A 15,519-nucleotide genomic window follows, 5' to 3' on the forward strand; every position below is an offset into this window, starting at 1 on the left:
TCTGAAGACGGGAGCTTAAACTGCCTGAGCCCAGGGGCCAGTTGAGCTAGACCAGGTAATTCAGGCAAGCCGTAGGATTGGGTCCACAAGAACCTCAATGGGAGGCAGAAAAAGTGACAGGGATCATTTTCTTCTTGAGCTTCCAGGCTCCTATCCAAAGATTTTTATTGGACTTCGTAGTTGTACATCAATCTTTGTTCAGTTTTTAAGTTGGTCCCAGACTCCACCACAGTGGAAGGCAGGAGTTAGTGTTGGGGCCCAGCTTCCTTATCTGGAGTATGTTCAGTTGTGACAGCCCCACCCCCTGCACCATCTCTCTCCTCCATGTGGTCATGCAAGCACAGGCTCAGTGGCCGTCAGGTGCCTCGTAGCATGTCCAGGGTAACCTCAATGTGCTGTCAATGGTATCCAAGTGCCCTAGGTGTGCCCTTCCAAGGCAGGGAGGGGAAGCATCTGAGGTTGGGACTTAAGATCACTTGCAGGTGGCATAGTAGAGCACACGCCCATTGATGTAGCTGCGGATCTGCTCCACACGTTTCTCCAGCCCCGACAGGTCTGCTGAACGCAGCATGATGGCCTGACTCCCTCGAAGCAGCTCTGACTCCATGTCTGCAGCAGGTGGAACAGCCGGTGAGGAAGAATCAGAAGGTGAAACACCCAAGGACTCCCAGCCTGATCTTCCCCTCCCCCAACCTGGAGGCAGCAGGGACAGGAGAGTCTTCCCTGAAAGCAATCGACCACTGAGACATACAGTTCCCACCTACTACCCACTTCTCCAGCCCCATTCCACCCTTAGCAAGACCTGGCAGGCCCAGCCCCAGCCAGTCTCAGACTTCCTTTTGCCCGACTCTCTACTCCACTCCAGGCTCTCTGGCTTATCCTAGAATGATAAGGAAGGTTGTGGCCATCAAGATTAGCAACCCAAGCTGGGCATGCAGAACCCTGAATCCTACCAATGACCCTCAAATGGAAGCTGGGAGAAAGTCAGCCAGGCGACTTGCGTTGTTCACCACTTCCTCTCCCTAAAATACCATGCCAGGAAACAGTGGCTTCCACCCCCAGTGCCTTCACATACCATCTTCAGATAAGACACACGGTCTGAAGTTCTCTTTGCCAAGGGTAGGGAAGAAGTGTGAACTGCCTCACAGGCTAGCATCGGGCAACCCTAGCTATGTCGGAAGTCATCTCATAAAGCCCAAATATGACCACTTCTTGCTTCTGTCCACACAGCTGCCCCAGGCTTATCCCCTGGAGAGTAGGAATCTGTGTGTTGTGCTCCTGTGGGACAGTGCTTCTTCTGTGGCTTGACATCCAAGAGGCAAGCACCTCTATTATTCAGCTGCAACATCACGCCTTCCCCCTGCCTACCCTGGTCACTTCTCTCTCAGGAATGGAGGTCTGTCAGTATTCTTTCTGAAGATGAGGTAGCCCTCGCCATCTCCAGCAGGGTGCAGCAGCTCTGGCCCTGGACTGTCACGCCCATGGCAGCCCACGTGAACCTATACATGGAGTCTCGGGCTGTGGACACTCAGAACAGGGTGACAGCAAAATGACTCAGCACCTGGTGTGGCCTGGTCCCAGCAAACATAGAAGGCTCAGTTCATAGCACAGAGGCAGGCATATGTGTGCTTGTTAGGATTTGCCTGCGTAGGATCCTCTGGGACTGGGGATCCTTTACTCTCACCCTTGAGCTGCTGTCTCCTGTTTGTCCTGATGCATCAGGTTCGTTGAGTCTTCCAGCAGGGAGCAAGATCTTGCTGACTTAGAGCAATTCTCAGTGACTCGGGACTCCTGTGTGTCTTTCAGGTGAGTAACAGCTTGTGCTTACTGCTGCTTTACGAGTTACAGAGAATGAGCCAGCTTTGCCCAAGCCATGGTTTAGTGACAGAGGCCCAAACAGGGGCAGAGGTAACTTTCCCTCTTATATAATTGCACCCAGTTGGCTCCAGCCATCATTTTTAGACTTTTGTAGTTCCCTATCCAGTGATTCTGTTTCCTGATGTATTATCTGCCGACACCTCTTGGGTGTGTGGCCACAGCCTCTCACCGATTCACCATAAACCCACCAACCTAATCTCTTCTATAGTGTCCACCTGGCTATAAATGAGACACTTGCCAACCATTTTTTATTGGAATTCAGAGGAATAATATGGCATTTGCTGGAGATGCCAGTCCCACAGGCTGACAGACAGGTTCCTAGGAACTCCCTTTTTCCAAGACTAGTATCATGTCTCCATGTTCCAAATCCTCAGGCGGCCTGGGATGGGACCGCATTCATGTCTACCCTTAGGATTCCTCACCTCCCTCCCTCTCCTTCTGGGTATAAGTTCCTCATCCTCATCCTCAAAACACCCCTCTTCTCACCACCATCGTCCTGAGGTCCTCTAGCCTCTCCCAGGCCTGCACCTCCTTCCTCAGATCTTACCTCTCTGAACATTTCTCCCTGGCATTGACTGTCCTCTGGGCCCCAGGAGCTCTGTATCCCTATCACAGATATGTGTCACTACATAATAAAGCATGCATTTTGAGGGTGGCAGGAGAAAAGACCCCGGCTGGACTGTGAGCCTCTCTGGGCCAGGCCATGTCACCTGCACATGTCTGTGTTCCTGCAACCTTAGCACATGCATTGGCTGCCTAGTAAGTCTTGGATGCTCTCATTCCTCTGGCACTGCTGCCTTGGCTCTAACATGAGTGAGTTTTAGGAGTCTCAGGCAGGATGGACTAGTGAGGTGGCTTATGGGTAAAGGCAGCTGCCACCAAACCCGATAACCCGAATTTGATGCCCAGAACCTACAAGGCAGGAGACAACCAACTCCTCCAAGATGCCCTTTGACCTCCATGTACATGCTATGGCACGTGTACACACATATGTGCACACACATGCCACACACACATGTACACACATGTACACACACATGCCATGCACACACAAAAAAGCATAATCAAAAATCTTTTAAGTCCTGGATGGCGACTGCCTTCCAGAACGCCCAACCATCCGTGTTCCTGGGTCATGCTCACCTCTCATTTTATCCATCATTTCCATGGTCTCCTCAAAGAGTTCCTCTGCCTCCATCTTGATGTTTAGGATCCGACTGCCTTGCTCACCCAGCATCGGACTCTGACCCAGCTGGTCCTTCAATTCTGCATACTTTTGCTTAAGTCTCTCAAAGCCCTGGAAAAGATAGGCCATTCTCAATACCACCAGGAATATCATCAAAGTCCTAAATGCCAGGGGCTAACTGGCATCACCCAAAACAGCACACAGCCTCCTAGTATCCCTAGGGGTCGGGTTTGCCTACAATGCCCTACCCCTGACAACCCCAGGGGATGTCTTAAAATTTCTTTCCTCCTATTGTGTTTCCTCACTTGCCAAGCACAAAATGGCAGGGTGTTATCAAGGTATGTTGCCAGTGATGTCACTAGACCAGAATGGCACGTGCCTGTGCTCCAGCCCTGGATAAAGTGAGCAGTACACCTGAGATACTGGAATGTCTCTTTAATCTTTGTCCTGATTCTGACTAGGATGGAGCCCAGGATGTCTGTCTAAACCACAAACTTCTGACCAGGCTGGAGACTTGGGAGATGAGCTCCAGAGTTGGGTATCAAGAGAACTACTTTGTAGATGAACGTGGACCTCATTCATAAACAGAGAGTTCCTAGGGTATTTCTTATCGTGGCTTGTACCAGCTACCCAGAGGAGCAGGGGTGGGTAGATCAGATATAGGATACATTTGGGTCCACCCTGAACCATTCTGATTCTGTGATGTATAATCTTATAAAGTGCAGTAACCCTTACTCATCAGGAGCCCCACTCTGGTTCCATGAGCCTGGGATGACTCTGCCACCTTTGTACCTCCTGAGCATTCACTGCCTGATGGCTGGCACCCTCGGCGAGCTGCTGGGCCTGAATTGCCTGTGCCCGCTCCTCCTGGGCCTGCCGGCGGAGCTCTTTCATCCGTACCCAGAATCCGCTCATCTGCTCCTTCATGCCTTTCACCAGCCTTTCAGCCGGCACCAGGACCTGCTGAACCTTTATTGAAAGACAAAGGAAGTAGGATTTGCGTTGGGTCCCACAAGCATCCTGGTTTTTGCATCCTGAACAGGTGAGACAAATCAGAAGCTCAAAGCCAAGCCAAGGCAAGACCTCCAGGGTATCATCAGACTCTAGCCCCTTCTGCCTTGTACCTAGCTCCATTCGTTCGCAAACACGAGGAGTCCCCAGTGCCTTACCTCAGCAACCCTTTCCTGGATGAGCCGAAGAGAGCGGCCAGTACCCTGCATAGTGTCGTGAGCCTCCTGCAGAGCCACAGTGCCCTGCCTAAGGTTCCCAACCACATCATCTACCTGCCCTTCCACAGCGTGGGCTCGGCTTCTGAGTAAAGGAAGAGGAAGGGGAGAAAGCATGAGTGAGCAACAAATGAACAGATATGAGCTCAATTCACAGCCGTTCTGGAGGACATTGTTCTTAGGCAGGCAAAGGCAAGGGAAACTAGCTCTTTCCCCACAGGACCCACCCAGGGGCAGCCATGAAAGAACAATGGTCATGGTGTTCTCTAAGAACAAGCTCCCTGCGTGAAGTACTGGGTAAGTCCTTCCCATGTTACAGACCCTGTGATCCTCTCCAGCCACACGGTTGGGGCGTAAACCTAAGCCCAGTTCCAAGAGGAAGGCACTGGGTCCTGTGACCATACCTGGCCTTCTCAGCCTCAGCCTGGAGCCTGCGGGCCCGTGCGATGTCCTGCTTGGTCTGAGACAGAACTAAGTCCACATTAGGGAGCCTGGCAGCAATGGCCTGGATCTCTTTCATCTTGCGCAGCACTGTAGCTGAGTCGGTGGGCAGCCAGAGAGCCAGCACTGCCTCACTGACCTGTTGGATGGTGGCTGCATCTGTGTCAGGGTCTGGAAGACAGCCGAGCAAGCCATCAGACCGGAGGCCCCACTTAGCTCTTCTAAGGTCAGCAGACTCTCCAGGCTCGGTAGGACTCCTGGAGAAGTCTGCTGTAGCCCCTGTGTTGTTTCCCTAAGAGCCCTGCTCCTCCTAGCCAGACCCAGGTACCTTTCAACCCAGGTGGAGGTTGGGGTGTTGGGGGTGTATCTGGGACGCTATAGGATTCTTGTCCTGTGCTGTACTGAGAGGAGGAGGGATTTGGGTACAGCTGTGGCAGCTAAGTGTCTGTGCCACAGGAAGCTGTGGGCTTGGAAGAGGAGGTGGTGCCAGGCAGCTGGTGCTGAACAACTACAGCAGCACCACATAATCAGCTCCAAATTGGAGGGAGCGGCCAGGAATGGGAACTGCTTCTTTGGCAATGAGACCCCTTCCCTGCACCCATCTTCAGCTCCATGTGCTCATTTTTGCAAAGGCAGAGGTCTACTAATTTTTATTTCTTGAAATGTCACTGTCTCGGGCCGGTCCTAGCAAGGGAATCTAGAAGCAGCATTCCTGGGCTCTCACCTCTTCTTTCTCCCCAGCACATGGCATGTCCTCCTACCCCCCCCCCATAAAAGTCTTCTGGCTTGTCTTTCTCCTCCTGCTGTAGCATGAGCCCCCATGAGAACAGAGACTGGAGTCTGTCCTGTTTGTGTCCCTAGATACCGGCTCAGGCCAGGCACTTGGAGACCCTTCGTCTTGGAGGCAAATGAAAGACTTGAAGAGAACTTGCTCTTCACTACGTACGTTGCCTACGATCAGTTTCCTGCCCCGTGAAATGCCTTGAGTGACAGGTCCCCCTCCCCATCCTGTGCTGTGGCATGTGACCATCAGTTAGCAAGTGTTTTTACAAAGTGTCTCAGAGAGAGGGAGAGAGAGAGAGACAGACAGACAGACAGACAGACAGACAGACAAATCTAAGAGAGAAGTACAAAGGCAACACCTTCTCATCTCTCTGCTGCTTCTAAATAACATTCTAGAAAGAAGTGTCCATCTGTCCCCTTGTTTAGCCTGGCCTGAACCCCTCCATGGTTCTGGAAACAGCCTCTCTTCACAGGTAGCAAGTGACATAGAATTCATCCACGCCCCTCTCCACACCAGGTGAAAGGACCTTTTGGAAGGAAGGAGATTGGATGCTCCATCCTCTCTAACAACACACCACAGGAGCCCATGGTTGTTTAACTAAGCAGCAGTCCCATCTCACCTTCAGCGCCGGGGGGAATCCCGTTCACAGAGATGCTGGCCCCCCTGAAGCCCAGTGTGCCCTGTCCTCCAAATGGGGGCCAAATGAACACCTTTCCAAGAAAACCTCCTGCCAGGAGCACAGCCCACCTAGCTTGGGTGCTTCCTGTATTTTTCACAACTGCCGCGGTGGCTTGCACAAAATGTGTGTGTACGGTCCTGAGGCAGAGTGGGCTCAGTAAGTACCAGCATGCACAGTACATGCGGGTAAGGCAAAGATACAGTCAGAGTCCGCCCCCAGCCCTCCTGGAGCTCAAAACACAGTGGGAGCAAGAGGTCCATAAAAGATGAGGCATTACCCTGAGTGACCTGTAGAGGTCACTGTACCTGTCTGGTGTTGTATCCCCAGGACTGGGGAGGCTTCCTGGAGGGTTGGGAAACCTGAGGGGCATCTTGGAGAAGGGCAAATTAGTTAGGTCCGAAGAGGCAATGGGAGGGAAGAGAATACAGAGAGGGGGAAAATATCAAAAAGAGGCACTTGGATGTGCACGTGCACGCACGTGTGCCAGCACCACCCACAGCTGGACGCCCTCTAGCAGGCTGCTTAATTTCTCTGCACATTTTTCACCCGGAAGTGGAGGTAATTGTAGTGCTTTGCCAGAGTGGCTGCGGTTAAGCAACGTGATACAGAGGCCTTTAGGTACTGCCTATATTATAACTGCTCCACACGTCCCAGCCGTGGACTTCCTCAATTCTACCCGGAGGGCTACCAAAGGCAACACCCCTTCCTCCACAGGCCTGCCATTCTCTCCCCTGTGCAGTAGCAGCTGCCCTCTTGCCCATGGTCGTACAGACTAGAATCCACCAAGTGTTGGCTGCAAAACTCTCTGGAGTCCTACCCACATCCAAGCCTCTCTCATGCCCACTGGACCCTCTGCCCTGACCTGAGCCGAGAGGGAGGAGAGACCTGAGAGCGCCTGCCTGCTCCCAGGAGCGGAGCCCAAGCTACACAGGGCCTGCTCGGGTTAACACAAGATGGCTGCTCAGCCCTGAGCCCCAAGCCTTTGTTGTCCTTTTGTTCTTCTGTGCCAGGCACCTCTGCCCTGCACCCCCATATCCTGCTTCCCAGTGGCTCACCCTGCTTAAGTCACAGGACCCCCTGGATTTGAGAGCCACCTACAGCTCCTCGCATGGCCTGCTGTCTGCCCTCAGGAGACAGCTTTGGCCTATTTGGGGGTAAAAACACTGCAGTAGTAGCATGAGCTGTGGCTGTTGCACCCAGCTCTCAGCTCATACCAACCAGGCTTCCAGCCAGGCAAAGTCCTGGCAGGAACCCAAGAGCTAATAATACCAGCCTCACACTCCAGTGGCACCTTTAATTTGTCAAAGCACATTTTACAGCAGTTCCTCGGTCGACAGAATAAACCCGTGGACTACTACTACCAACCCCATTCTCAAGGGAAAGATAGAGCAAGAGAGAAACCTGCCCAAGTCTTTTCTCATCCCCTAGGCCTCTGAAGAGAGTTCACTTCATTCATTCATTCATTCATTCATTCATTCATCCATCCATCCATCCATTCTGCCAATCTTATGTATATATGCCAGAGATACTGTCATAAGCAAGACAGATGTCTACCCTTGCTTTCCTAGAGGCACACTCATAATGAACTTCCATGACAACCACTTCTGAGTAGAAGGATGAAGAGGAGATGAGAGGAGGGGCACAGGCAGGGAGACTGCACAAGGTCTCTCTGGGGAGGTGGCATTTAGAAATGTTCATCCCAGGCCAGCAAGGATCAGTGGAAGACACAGCAGCGGGCACAGAACTAGCAGGTTCAAAGATGTCCAGTGAACAAAGGAAAGAGAAACAGACTCGGAAGTGAGATGGACAGAGGTCAAGAAAGGAGCTCATGTTCATCCAAGAACAAGGAGGGAAAACTGGAGGAAGGGTAGCAAAATCAATAGCCAAAAAATAAAACCAAACAAACAAGAGACAAGGCCAAGCCAGAGGGCAGCAGGAAGGAAAGAGGAGACTAATGAACTAGATAGAAGTAGGCATGAAGAGCAGATAGAGGCTAGCTCACCTGTGAGGAAGCTCCGGACCTGCTGGATGAGAAGCCGTGTGCGCTGGACATCTTCCTCCATTTGTAAGCGGCTGGTACTTACCTGGGTCTCAAGGCGCTGGGCATCAGATTGGACCCTTGATGCCGCTTCTTCAGCTGCCCTGATCTGCTGAGACACGTGGGTCAGAAAGGGACAGCGCCTCCAAGGAGCCTCTGGGCAGCTCCCCAAGGAATCTGTGGGGTGTCCTCTCCTTGGGACGTGCAGCCTTGGGACTTGCAACCGAACCCCATTTGTGAATCATATCTATGAAGGAGAAAGCTCCAAATCCTACTTTTACACTTGCTGTGAGACATTAGACGAGTCACCCGAGATCTCTGAGCCTCACTCTCCTGACTGCAAAATGTGAACTCTGAATTGCTCAAGGGACTTTGCACCCTGTGACTCTTGTTCCCATGACTCTGTGACACCTACCATTTGCCTGGTCTGCTGGAGCTGGGTGTTGAAGCTCCGTAACTGCTCAGCTACCTGGCCTGCCATGTGGAAGGCCCCTCTGGCTCTGGGCAGGGCTCCCCTGCAGTGAGAGCCACAGGCTGTGCCATTGTCCTGGGGACACAGTTCTCCAGGGCAGTCTCCTGGCGTGCAGGCTGTCTGTCTAGAGCCACCACAGAGCTGTAGAGAGATGAGGGTGTCAGAGGCCCCTCCATAACCACGCCCGTCCCACACTAAACAACCATACATCTCCATGGCAACCATAACCATGTTTCCTTGGCAATCCCAGAACACACAGCAAGGATTTGGGGTCAGAAAGAGAGGGGGTAAGTTCTGACTGGAACAGACTACAGGTGTGAGGACACTGGGCTCTCATTCTCAGTCACCTTGTTGATGGTGGGCGTCAAGTCAGGCAGCGAAGCCATCTCCAGACGCAGGGCCATGAGCTGGGCTCCTCCGGCTCCTCCTCCAGCCTGTCTCTCTAGCCCCTCTACCTCCCTGCGACTGTCCCTAAGCTGGCTCAGCATGCTGGAACTGTCGGACACTTGCTGTGCAGCCCGGGAGGACTGCTCGTAAGCCATGGTCAGCATGCGGAAGGCTCCTGGGGAAGAAAGATTGGAGACCTTGGGTATGGGCCTTCCTCCCTAGGGTGAGTAGCCTGTGTGTCTGTCCTCACCCGAAGGGTCCACACTGCTTAGCTTCTCAAATTGCTCCTTCTTGTTCTGGTACATAAGGAGGAGACGACTGAAGCTTCTGTCTAAATTCCCCAGGTCTCCAGAGAAGGATTCCATCTCCTCCTCTAAGGGCAGGTCCACCGGCAGGCCCTGAAGAGTCCTCCTGAGACAAAAGGATATTTGCTGAGATATAGGGGGAAGCTGTGACTGGGTCAGGAGAAGCAGGCTGCGTGGGGAAGGACCTCCCGTATGGGTATGAGAGGGGATAATTTACATGCTACTGAGAATTCTGCCTGGCAGAGGCTCGGACAAGCTGAAGCCAGAGCACAGCCTACCCCATCTCTCTGCAGGTAGCTCTGTGAATGTTCTCTCTCCTTGACTTCCGTCAGCATGCAGTATGGGATTCACCTCTTCCTCCATCCCCTGGCTGTTCCTAGCTTCCAGGAAGAGAACCACCCTGCGGGCTCCTCTGGCTCCTTAGGCTGACCTCAGCTCTCACCTTATGTTTGGTATGTTTCCAGTCTCCCCTCTGCAGCCTAACCCTCCCCTATGGAGCTCCAACCACTGCATGCCCTTCAGCCATTTCTATCTGGCAGAGGCTTGGAGTGTCATTCCAGGCCCTGGGTCCTGAGCTTAAGTATCTCTGGCATATATATCACTGTCCCCCTGCCTCATGACCTCTCCTACATCACCGTGCTTTCTGCTCTTGCACATCTCTACCAAACAGTGTTTTTCAGGCATAGCGTGCCCTTTTAGGGCCTACCAAAGCAAAGCACATTCCTATACTGTCCGACTGTGGACTAATTGCCTAATTCCGAGACTTAGGTCATATAACGCTTCCCCTGTGAAGGCCACTATGGCCTTCTCTGTGACTGTCTTAGCTCTCTAACATATCCCATGTATCACATCACTGTTTACAGGACAGACACATGTAATGTAAAGACCATGTCTTAATATCTTAATGTCCCAAGTACCTTGCACTATGTTTGTATCCTAGGTACTCAAAGGCCTATTAACAAGGGCGGTAGAGATGGTTCAGTGGATAAGAATGTTTGTTCTGCAGCTATGAAAACCTGAGTTCAAATCCCCAGTGCACATAAAAAAAAAAAAAAAAAAAAAAAAAAGAGCTAGGCATTGACCTTAGCAATGAGCTTCTGAGTCAATGGGAGACCCTGTCACAAGGCAGATACATCATACGGCGACAGCAAGAGTCACCCACCAACCTGCTCTGGCCTCTGTATACATGTGTACCTACCTGCACACCCATGCACAGAAACACACACACACATGAGTACACACATGTGAAATGAATGAATGAACAGGTTCCAACAAGCTGTAGCTCATCTGGAGAGCCTCCTCAACCCTAATACTGCTCAAGATGACTGAATACCCTCATGAGAAACATTGTCTCTTTCATATTCCTTCTGGGTTAGGCACCATCCACCAATGCTCAGGGAACAGAAGCTAATTATAGAAGCTTCCAGAACTTGGGCTCCCAAAGAAGGCGCCTCTGCTGGTTGGAGGAGTGTGAGTAGGACTGCTTTCATTCTACAAATTCAGAGGTATTTTTAGTGCCCTATCTCTTGGATGCCCTCTGCCAAGGTGACTAATCCGGGGCTCACTATCCCACTGACAGTACAGGCTCAGGAAGAACACTAGGCTCCGACTCTGGGTCTGTTGTCTGCACAGCTCACCGGACCTGTGCCTGCCTCCACATCTGCAGAATGGAAAAAGTGCACCACTCCACCTTCACGGACATACCTTGGTAGCTGAGAGAGGGTGTGTGTAAAAATGCCCCCATGAACTAGAATGAACTGATGTGGTCCTCACCCAAATCCACTGGCATCCTCCCTCCAACAGCTTAGCAGCAAGAGGACCTACCTGATAAACAAGATGGCGTCGGCCACCTGAGCCACGTCCTGCTCTGTGACAGAGGTGCCACCCAGAATCTGTCTGATTTGCTCGATCTTGCTCTTGGCATCTAGTAACCGAGAGGCCAGGCCATGGTCCTCCAGACCTGTCCCGGCCTGCAAGGCTTCAGTGGCATTCCGGAGACTGCCAAGGCGCCGAGCCTGCTCCTGGAGGTCTGTGTCATAGGCCTGGAAGCAAGAGTGGCAGGCCACGCATACTGGGTAGCGGTCACAGTAGCCTCGCTGGCATTGGTCGCAGCGGGGCCCGGTCAAGCCAGGACGGCAGAGGCAACGGCCTGAGGCTTTGTCACAGCCAGGACCCTCGGTTCCTCTGAAGTCGCAGTCACAGGCTAGAAGCCGGGAGAAATGACACTCAGAGGCTGGGGCCAGGAAGATGAAGGTGGGGATGAAGAAGCTGGGCCTGCCTAAGTGACATGGACTATTTGTTGACATCAGCTAGAGCAAAGCCAGGGACTGACAGAAAGCTTGTCCTTGGCATCCACCACATGCCAGTCATGTGTTACACATTTACATGTGTGTGAACCTATCCGATCTGTGTGCCCATTGCACATCATACTCTGATTTCCTGCTTCTGTTTAGGAGACAACCATGGCACAGAAGGGGTCCCAGTGCTGTACACATCACCTCCCCCTTAAGAGCAGCCTAGACCCCACAAGGCAGAGCTGAGACCAAGGCTGGCCATTAGACTCCAGTCCTACACCACTGCTGATATATAAGCCCTCCAGGGAAGCGCTCCAGCCCCCTCAAGACATTTTCTCCACTGCTGCTGCCCACTACTCTCAGGGAGTGGGAGTAAAGCCCCCCTGCCTCTCATCTTAGACTGTGAGAAGCTAGCTTAACCTGATCCCGGCACAGGGAGGCTAAGCAGTCTTTAAGTGTAGATGCTCATGGGGCTGTCCAAGTTATTAGTACAGGGCATCCAACCCCATCAAGGCCCTTCACCAAGCACCCTTCACCCCCACTTCTACACGCCTGCTGCACGATCATGTCATAAGTACCCACCTCGGCACCCTGTGGCCGCGTCTCCGTGGGTCCGGTCAGGACACTGACGGCGGATGGCTGCAGAACTACATGTGAGGCCACCAAACCCTTCCCGACAAGGACACTGCCCTGTAAACTGAATAGAGAGAGCACCTTCCAGTCACTACGTGGCCTTGCTTCTGGGGACTGTGCCCCAGATTCTTGCTCTACAGACCTGATTCATCCCCAAAACTAGGGCTTCCACTCAAAGATGAGCCCAAAGTCAAGTTCTAGCAACGAGTTGCAGAAGGTAGAAGGAACAAGCCTGGCCCAAGGCTAAGAGCAACAGAGGGAGGGAGAGTTGGTGGCCTCCCCAAGGGGAAAGGGGACAAATGTAACTTTGTCTGGTTGTAGGAAGGCCAGAGAACACTGGAGGGTAGGACCCCTCTGTGACTAAAGAGCCCTGGGCATGCATGCCACTCTTACCTGGTTGCACTGGGAGCTAAGGGAGTTGCGTGGGTCACAAGCACAGGGCTCGCAGCCCAGGCCGCTGGCCAGCTTCCAATGGGAAGGGGCGCACTGGTCACATTTGGGGCCCACTACATTGGGCAGACACAAGCAGCGTCCACTTTCCTCCTCACAAGGCATGTCTTGCCGGGCACCTAAGATGCTGCAGTCACAGGCTGTGAGAGGGAGGAAGGGCAGGTGAGCATAGGTAGACTCCCATAGAGAGGCTGGCCCCAGAAGACACGCACCAGAGAGGGCCCAGCCCTGGAAAAGCACCTGCCCGCTGACTTACTGGAGAGAGTAGCCTCAAGGACCCTTACCTACCAAGCTCTGTCTAGCTCTGCTTCTGGACATTGTGTCCCAGACTCTCACCCTGCAAACAGAACCAGGGGTAATGCCGTAACAGAGCTGACGCATCAACCTAAAGTTGAGCTCTGTGACGAGACCAGCCTGAAGTCACAAGGCTTGTCCTTGTGCATAGCATGGCTTACTCATAAGGCAACTGTGTCTTCCCAGCCACCTGGCAGTTTGGCAGCCAGCCTGCCCACCCTAGCACTAGCTGACTCAAACCCACCTTCCAACCCAGGCCTGTGCTGCCACTTGCTGGAAGACTGAGGGGAAGCATACATGCACAGAGGCGCGCTTCCTCTGAGGAGAACACTCCAGGACGAGGCTTGGTCTGGTAGCTCCCCACCCCACACTTTCCCGGAACCTCTACTCACGATGGCAGCCCTGTGGGTTGGCAAAGGTGAGCCCCGTGAAACCAGGCTTGCAAAGGTCACAACGCTCTCCTTGCACATGCTCTTTGCACACACACTGGCCCGTCAGTCGGTCACAGGGAGCTCCTGGGACTGCCCCATCTGGGTCACACTCGCAGGCTGAGTGTCAGGAACAAAGGGAAATCAGAGCTCAAAGCCCGAACCTAGACAGCCCGCTCCCAGTTCCCCGGCCTCCTGACCCCAGCCAAGCATGGGACCCTTGGTTCTTGTTTCTCCACCTGCCACTTGAGACAAGGACATTTCTTCTGAGCAGTAAATGGCGAATTTGGAACAGGTGGGACGGTGTTGGATTCCTGCTAAGGACCATGCTTGCTCTAGTTCTGTGGACATCACTTCTTAAGTGCCCAATCTGTACAACATCCTCAATGGGAGGGAGTTGCCATAGAGATGGGGAAACAGTGCTTGCAGATGCTAGCATCCTGGAAATTGTCCTGGCTCTAGAGGAAGCAGGTTCAAGTCTGCCTCATTAGCTCCAGACACAAATACTGGTCAGCCACTGAGCTTCTCCTGCCTGCTCCTGGACTCCTTCATGCCTCTCAAAACTCAAGGCTACTTTGTCCACAAGGTCTTTCTTGATCAAACTGGCCTGAAACACTTGTTCTAACTTGTTTGTCCTTCTAGCTCAGCAGTTCTCAGCCTGTGCGTCACAATCCCTGTGGGTGGAATGACCCTTCCACAGGGGTCACATATCAGATGTCTTGCATAAAAGATATTTGCATCACGATTCATAACAGTATCAAAATTAAAGTTATGAAGTACACATGAAAATAATTCTGTGGCTGAGGGTCACCACAACATGAGGGACTTTATTGAACGGTGGCAGCATTAGGAAGACTGAGAACCACTGTCTCATGTGAATCCAGTGGCCTGGTGGGCATGGTAAACCACTCTACTATTCAGTCAACAGACACACAACCACAGCAATTTACCAGTCATTGTGCTGGGTCTGGAGGATTGACTTACAGACTCAAGGCAGAAGTCTCATCAGTGGGGAAACAGTAAAACAAAAGGGGTGCACTTGAGCCCCTCGGCTTCACAGTGTGCACCCTAAAGGCAGGAGCTCTCCTTGTGTTTTCTTCTCTCTGTGCCCACAAGAAAGGCTATATCCTGATCAGATGGTCCAGAGACCAGAGAGGGTAAGTGACTTACTCAGTAGAGCATAGCTAATTTAAAACAACCCACATGTCCTTCCTTGGGACTGAAGCTTCATTCATTCTCCGTGGCCCTCATGTCCCAAGGGGTAAACTGGGGAGAATGGGTGGACAGCCGTCTGTCCCTGAAGCCATTACTCACGGATACAGGCCTCGTGGATGGGAGCACCGGGTCGTCTATTCCGGAAATAGTGTAGCTGACAGCGCTCGCAGTTCTTGCCCTCCGTGTGGTCCTGGCAGTTGTCACACACGCCCCCATTTGTCCCCTGGCTGGCAGCAAACACAGCTGGGTCGAAGTGGCAGGTCTCTGAGTGCCCGTTGCAGTCACACCCTACACAGGGAGACCTAAGGTTGACTCCAAGAGGTCACACAGACCACCATGGAAGGCACTTTAACACTGCCACCTCTGTCGACTCTTCAAGATGCAGAGCAAGCAAGCGAAGCCCTAGTTCAAAGGAGGCTGGGGAAGGGTTGCATGACCAGAAAGAGGGCTGAGCGGACAAGCACTCGGGCCTCCCAACCCCCTTTCAGGGTGGACTCCAGAAGAAAAGGAAGTCCTCTGTGCACTTTAGCCTTCAGGATAACCACAGATGGGTCTCTGCACAAAGACTGTATCTAAGGACTGTTGGTTGGGTATAGAGATGTGACCACTGGGGGCCAGATGTGTCTGACACAGAGAAAGGAGCCTGGAGGGGTCAGGGTCTCTGGGAGCTTCAGCAGGGACCAAACTCTGGCTCTTCCAGGGCTAACAGAATAGAAGCGAAGGCAGTGAGGAGAGTCCAGCTCCACTCTAAACTAGAGATCTGGAAGACATGGCTGAAACTCAGTCTGCATATACGCAACGAAAGCAAACTC

At 52.6% G+C, this 15,519-nt stretch overlaps 1 protein-coding gene across 1 annotated transcript in view; it reads right to left on the reverse strand.

The window, feature by feature from the left end:
- Positions 1-264: 264 nt before the first annotated feature.
- The window catches only part of LAMB3 (laminin subunit beta 3), a 41,645-nt gene continuing 26,390 nt past the window's right edge, over positions 265-15,519 (reverse strand). Inside the window, exons 10-23 of the mRNA XM_080916698.1 lie at positions 14,807-14,995; positions 13,457-13,612; positions 12,714-12,910; positions 12,270-12,384; positions 11,218-11,596; positions 9,339-9,499; positions 9,049-9,263; positions 8,645-8,842; positions 8,194-8,338; positions 4,692-4,899; positions 4,231-4,372; positions 3,854-4,030; positions 3,019-3,172; positions 265-609 (exon numbers count right to left, since the gene is read on the reverse strand). Coding sequence (XP_080772824.1) covers positions 473-609; positions 3,019-3,172; positions 3,854-4,030; positions 4,231-4,372; positions 4,692-4,899; positions 8,194-8,338; positions 8,645-8,842; positions 9,049-9,263; positions 9,339-9,499; positions 11,218-11,596; positions 12,270-12,384; positions 12,714-12,910; positions 13,457-13,612; positions 14,807-14,995 — 2,573 coding nt within the window. The 3' untranslated portion in view covers positions 265-472. The remainder of the gene's footprint in view (positions 610-3,018; positions 3,173-3,853; positions 4,031-4,230; positions 4,373-4,691; positions 4,900-8,193; positions 8,339-8,644; positions 8,843-9,048; positions 9,264-9,338; positions 9,500-11,217; positions 11,597-12,269; positions 12,385-12,713; positions 12,911-13,456; positions 13,613-14,806; positions 14,996-15,519) is intronic.

This window comes from Micromys minutus, assembly GCF_963924665.1.
Source record: "Micromys minutus genome assembly, chromosome: 1".
Taxonomy (NCBI): domain Eukaryota; kingdom Metazoa; phylum Chordata; class Mammalia; order Rodentia; family Muridae; genus Micromys; species Micromys minutus.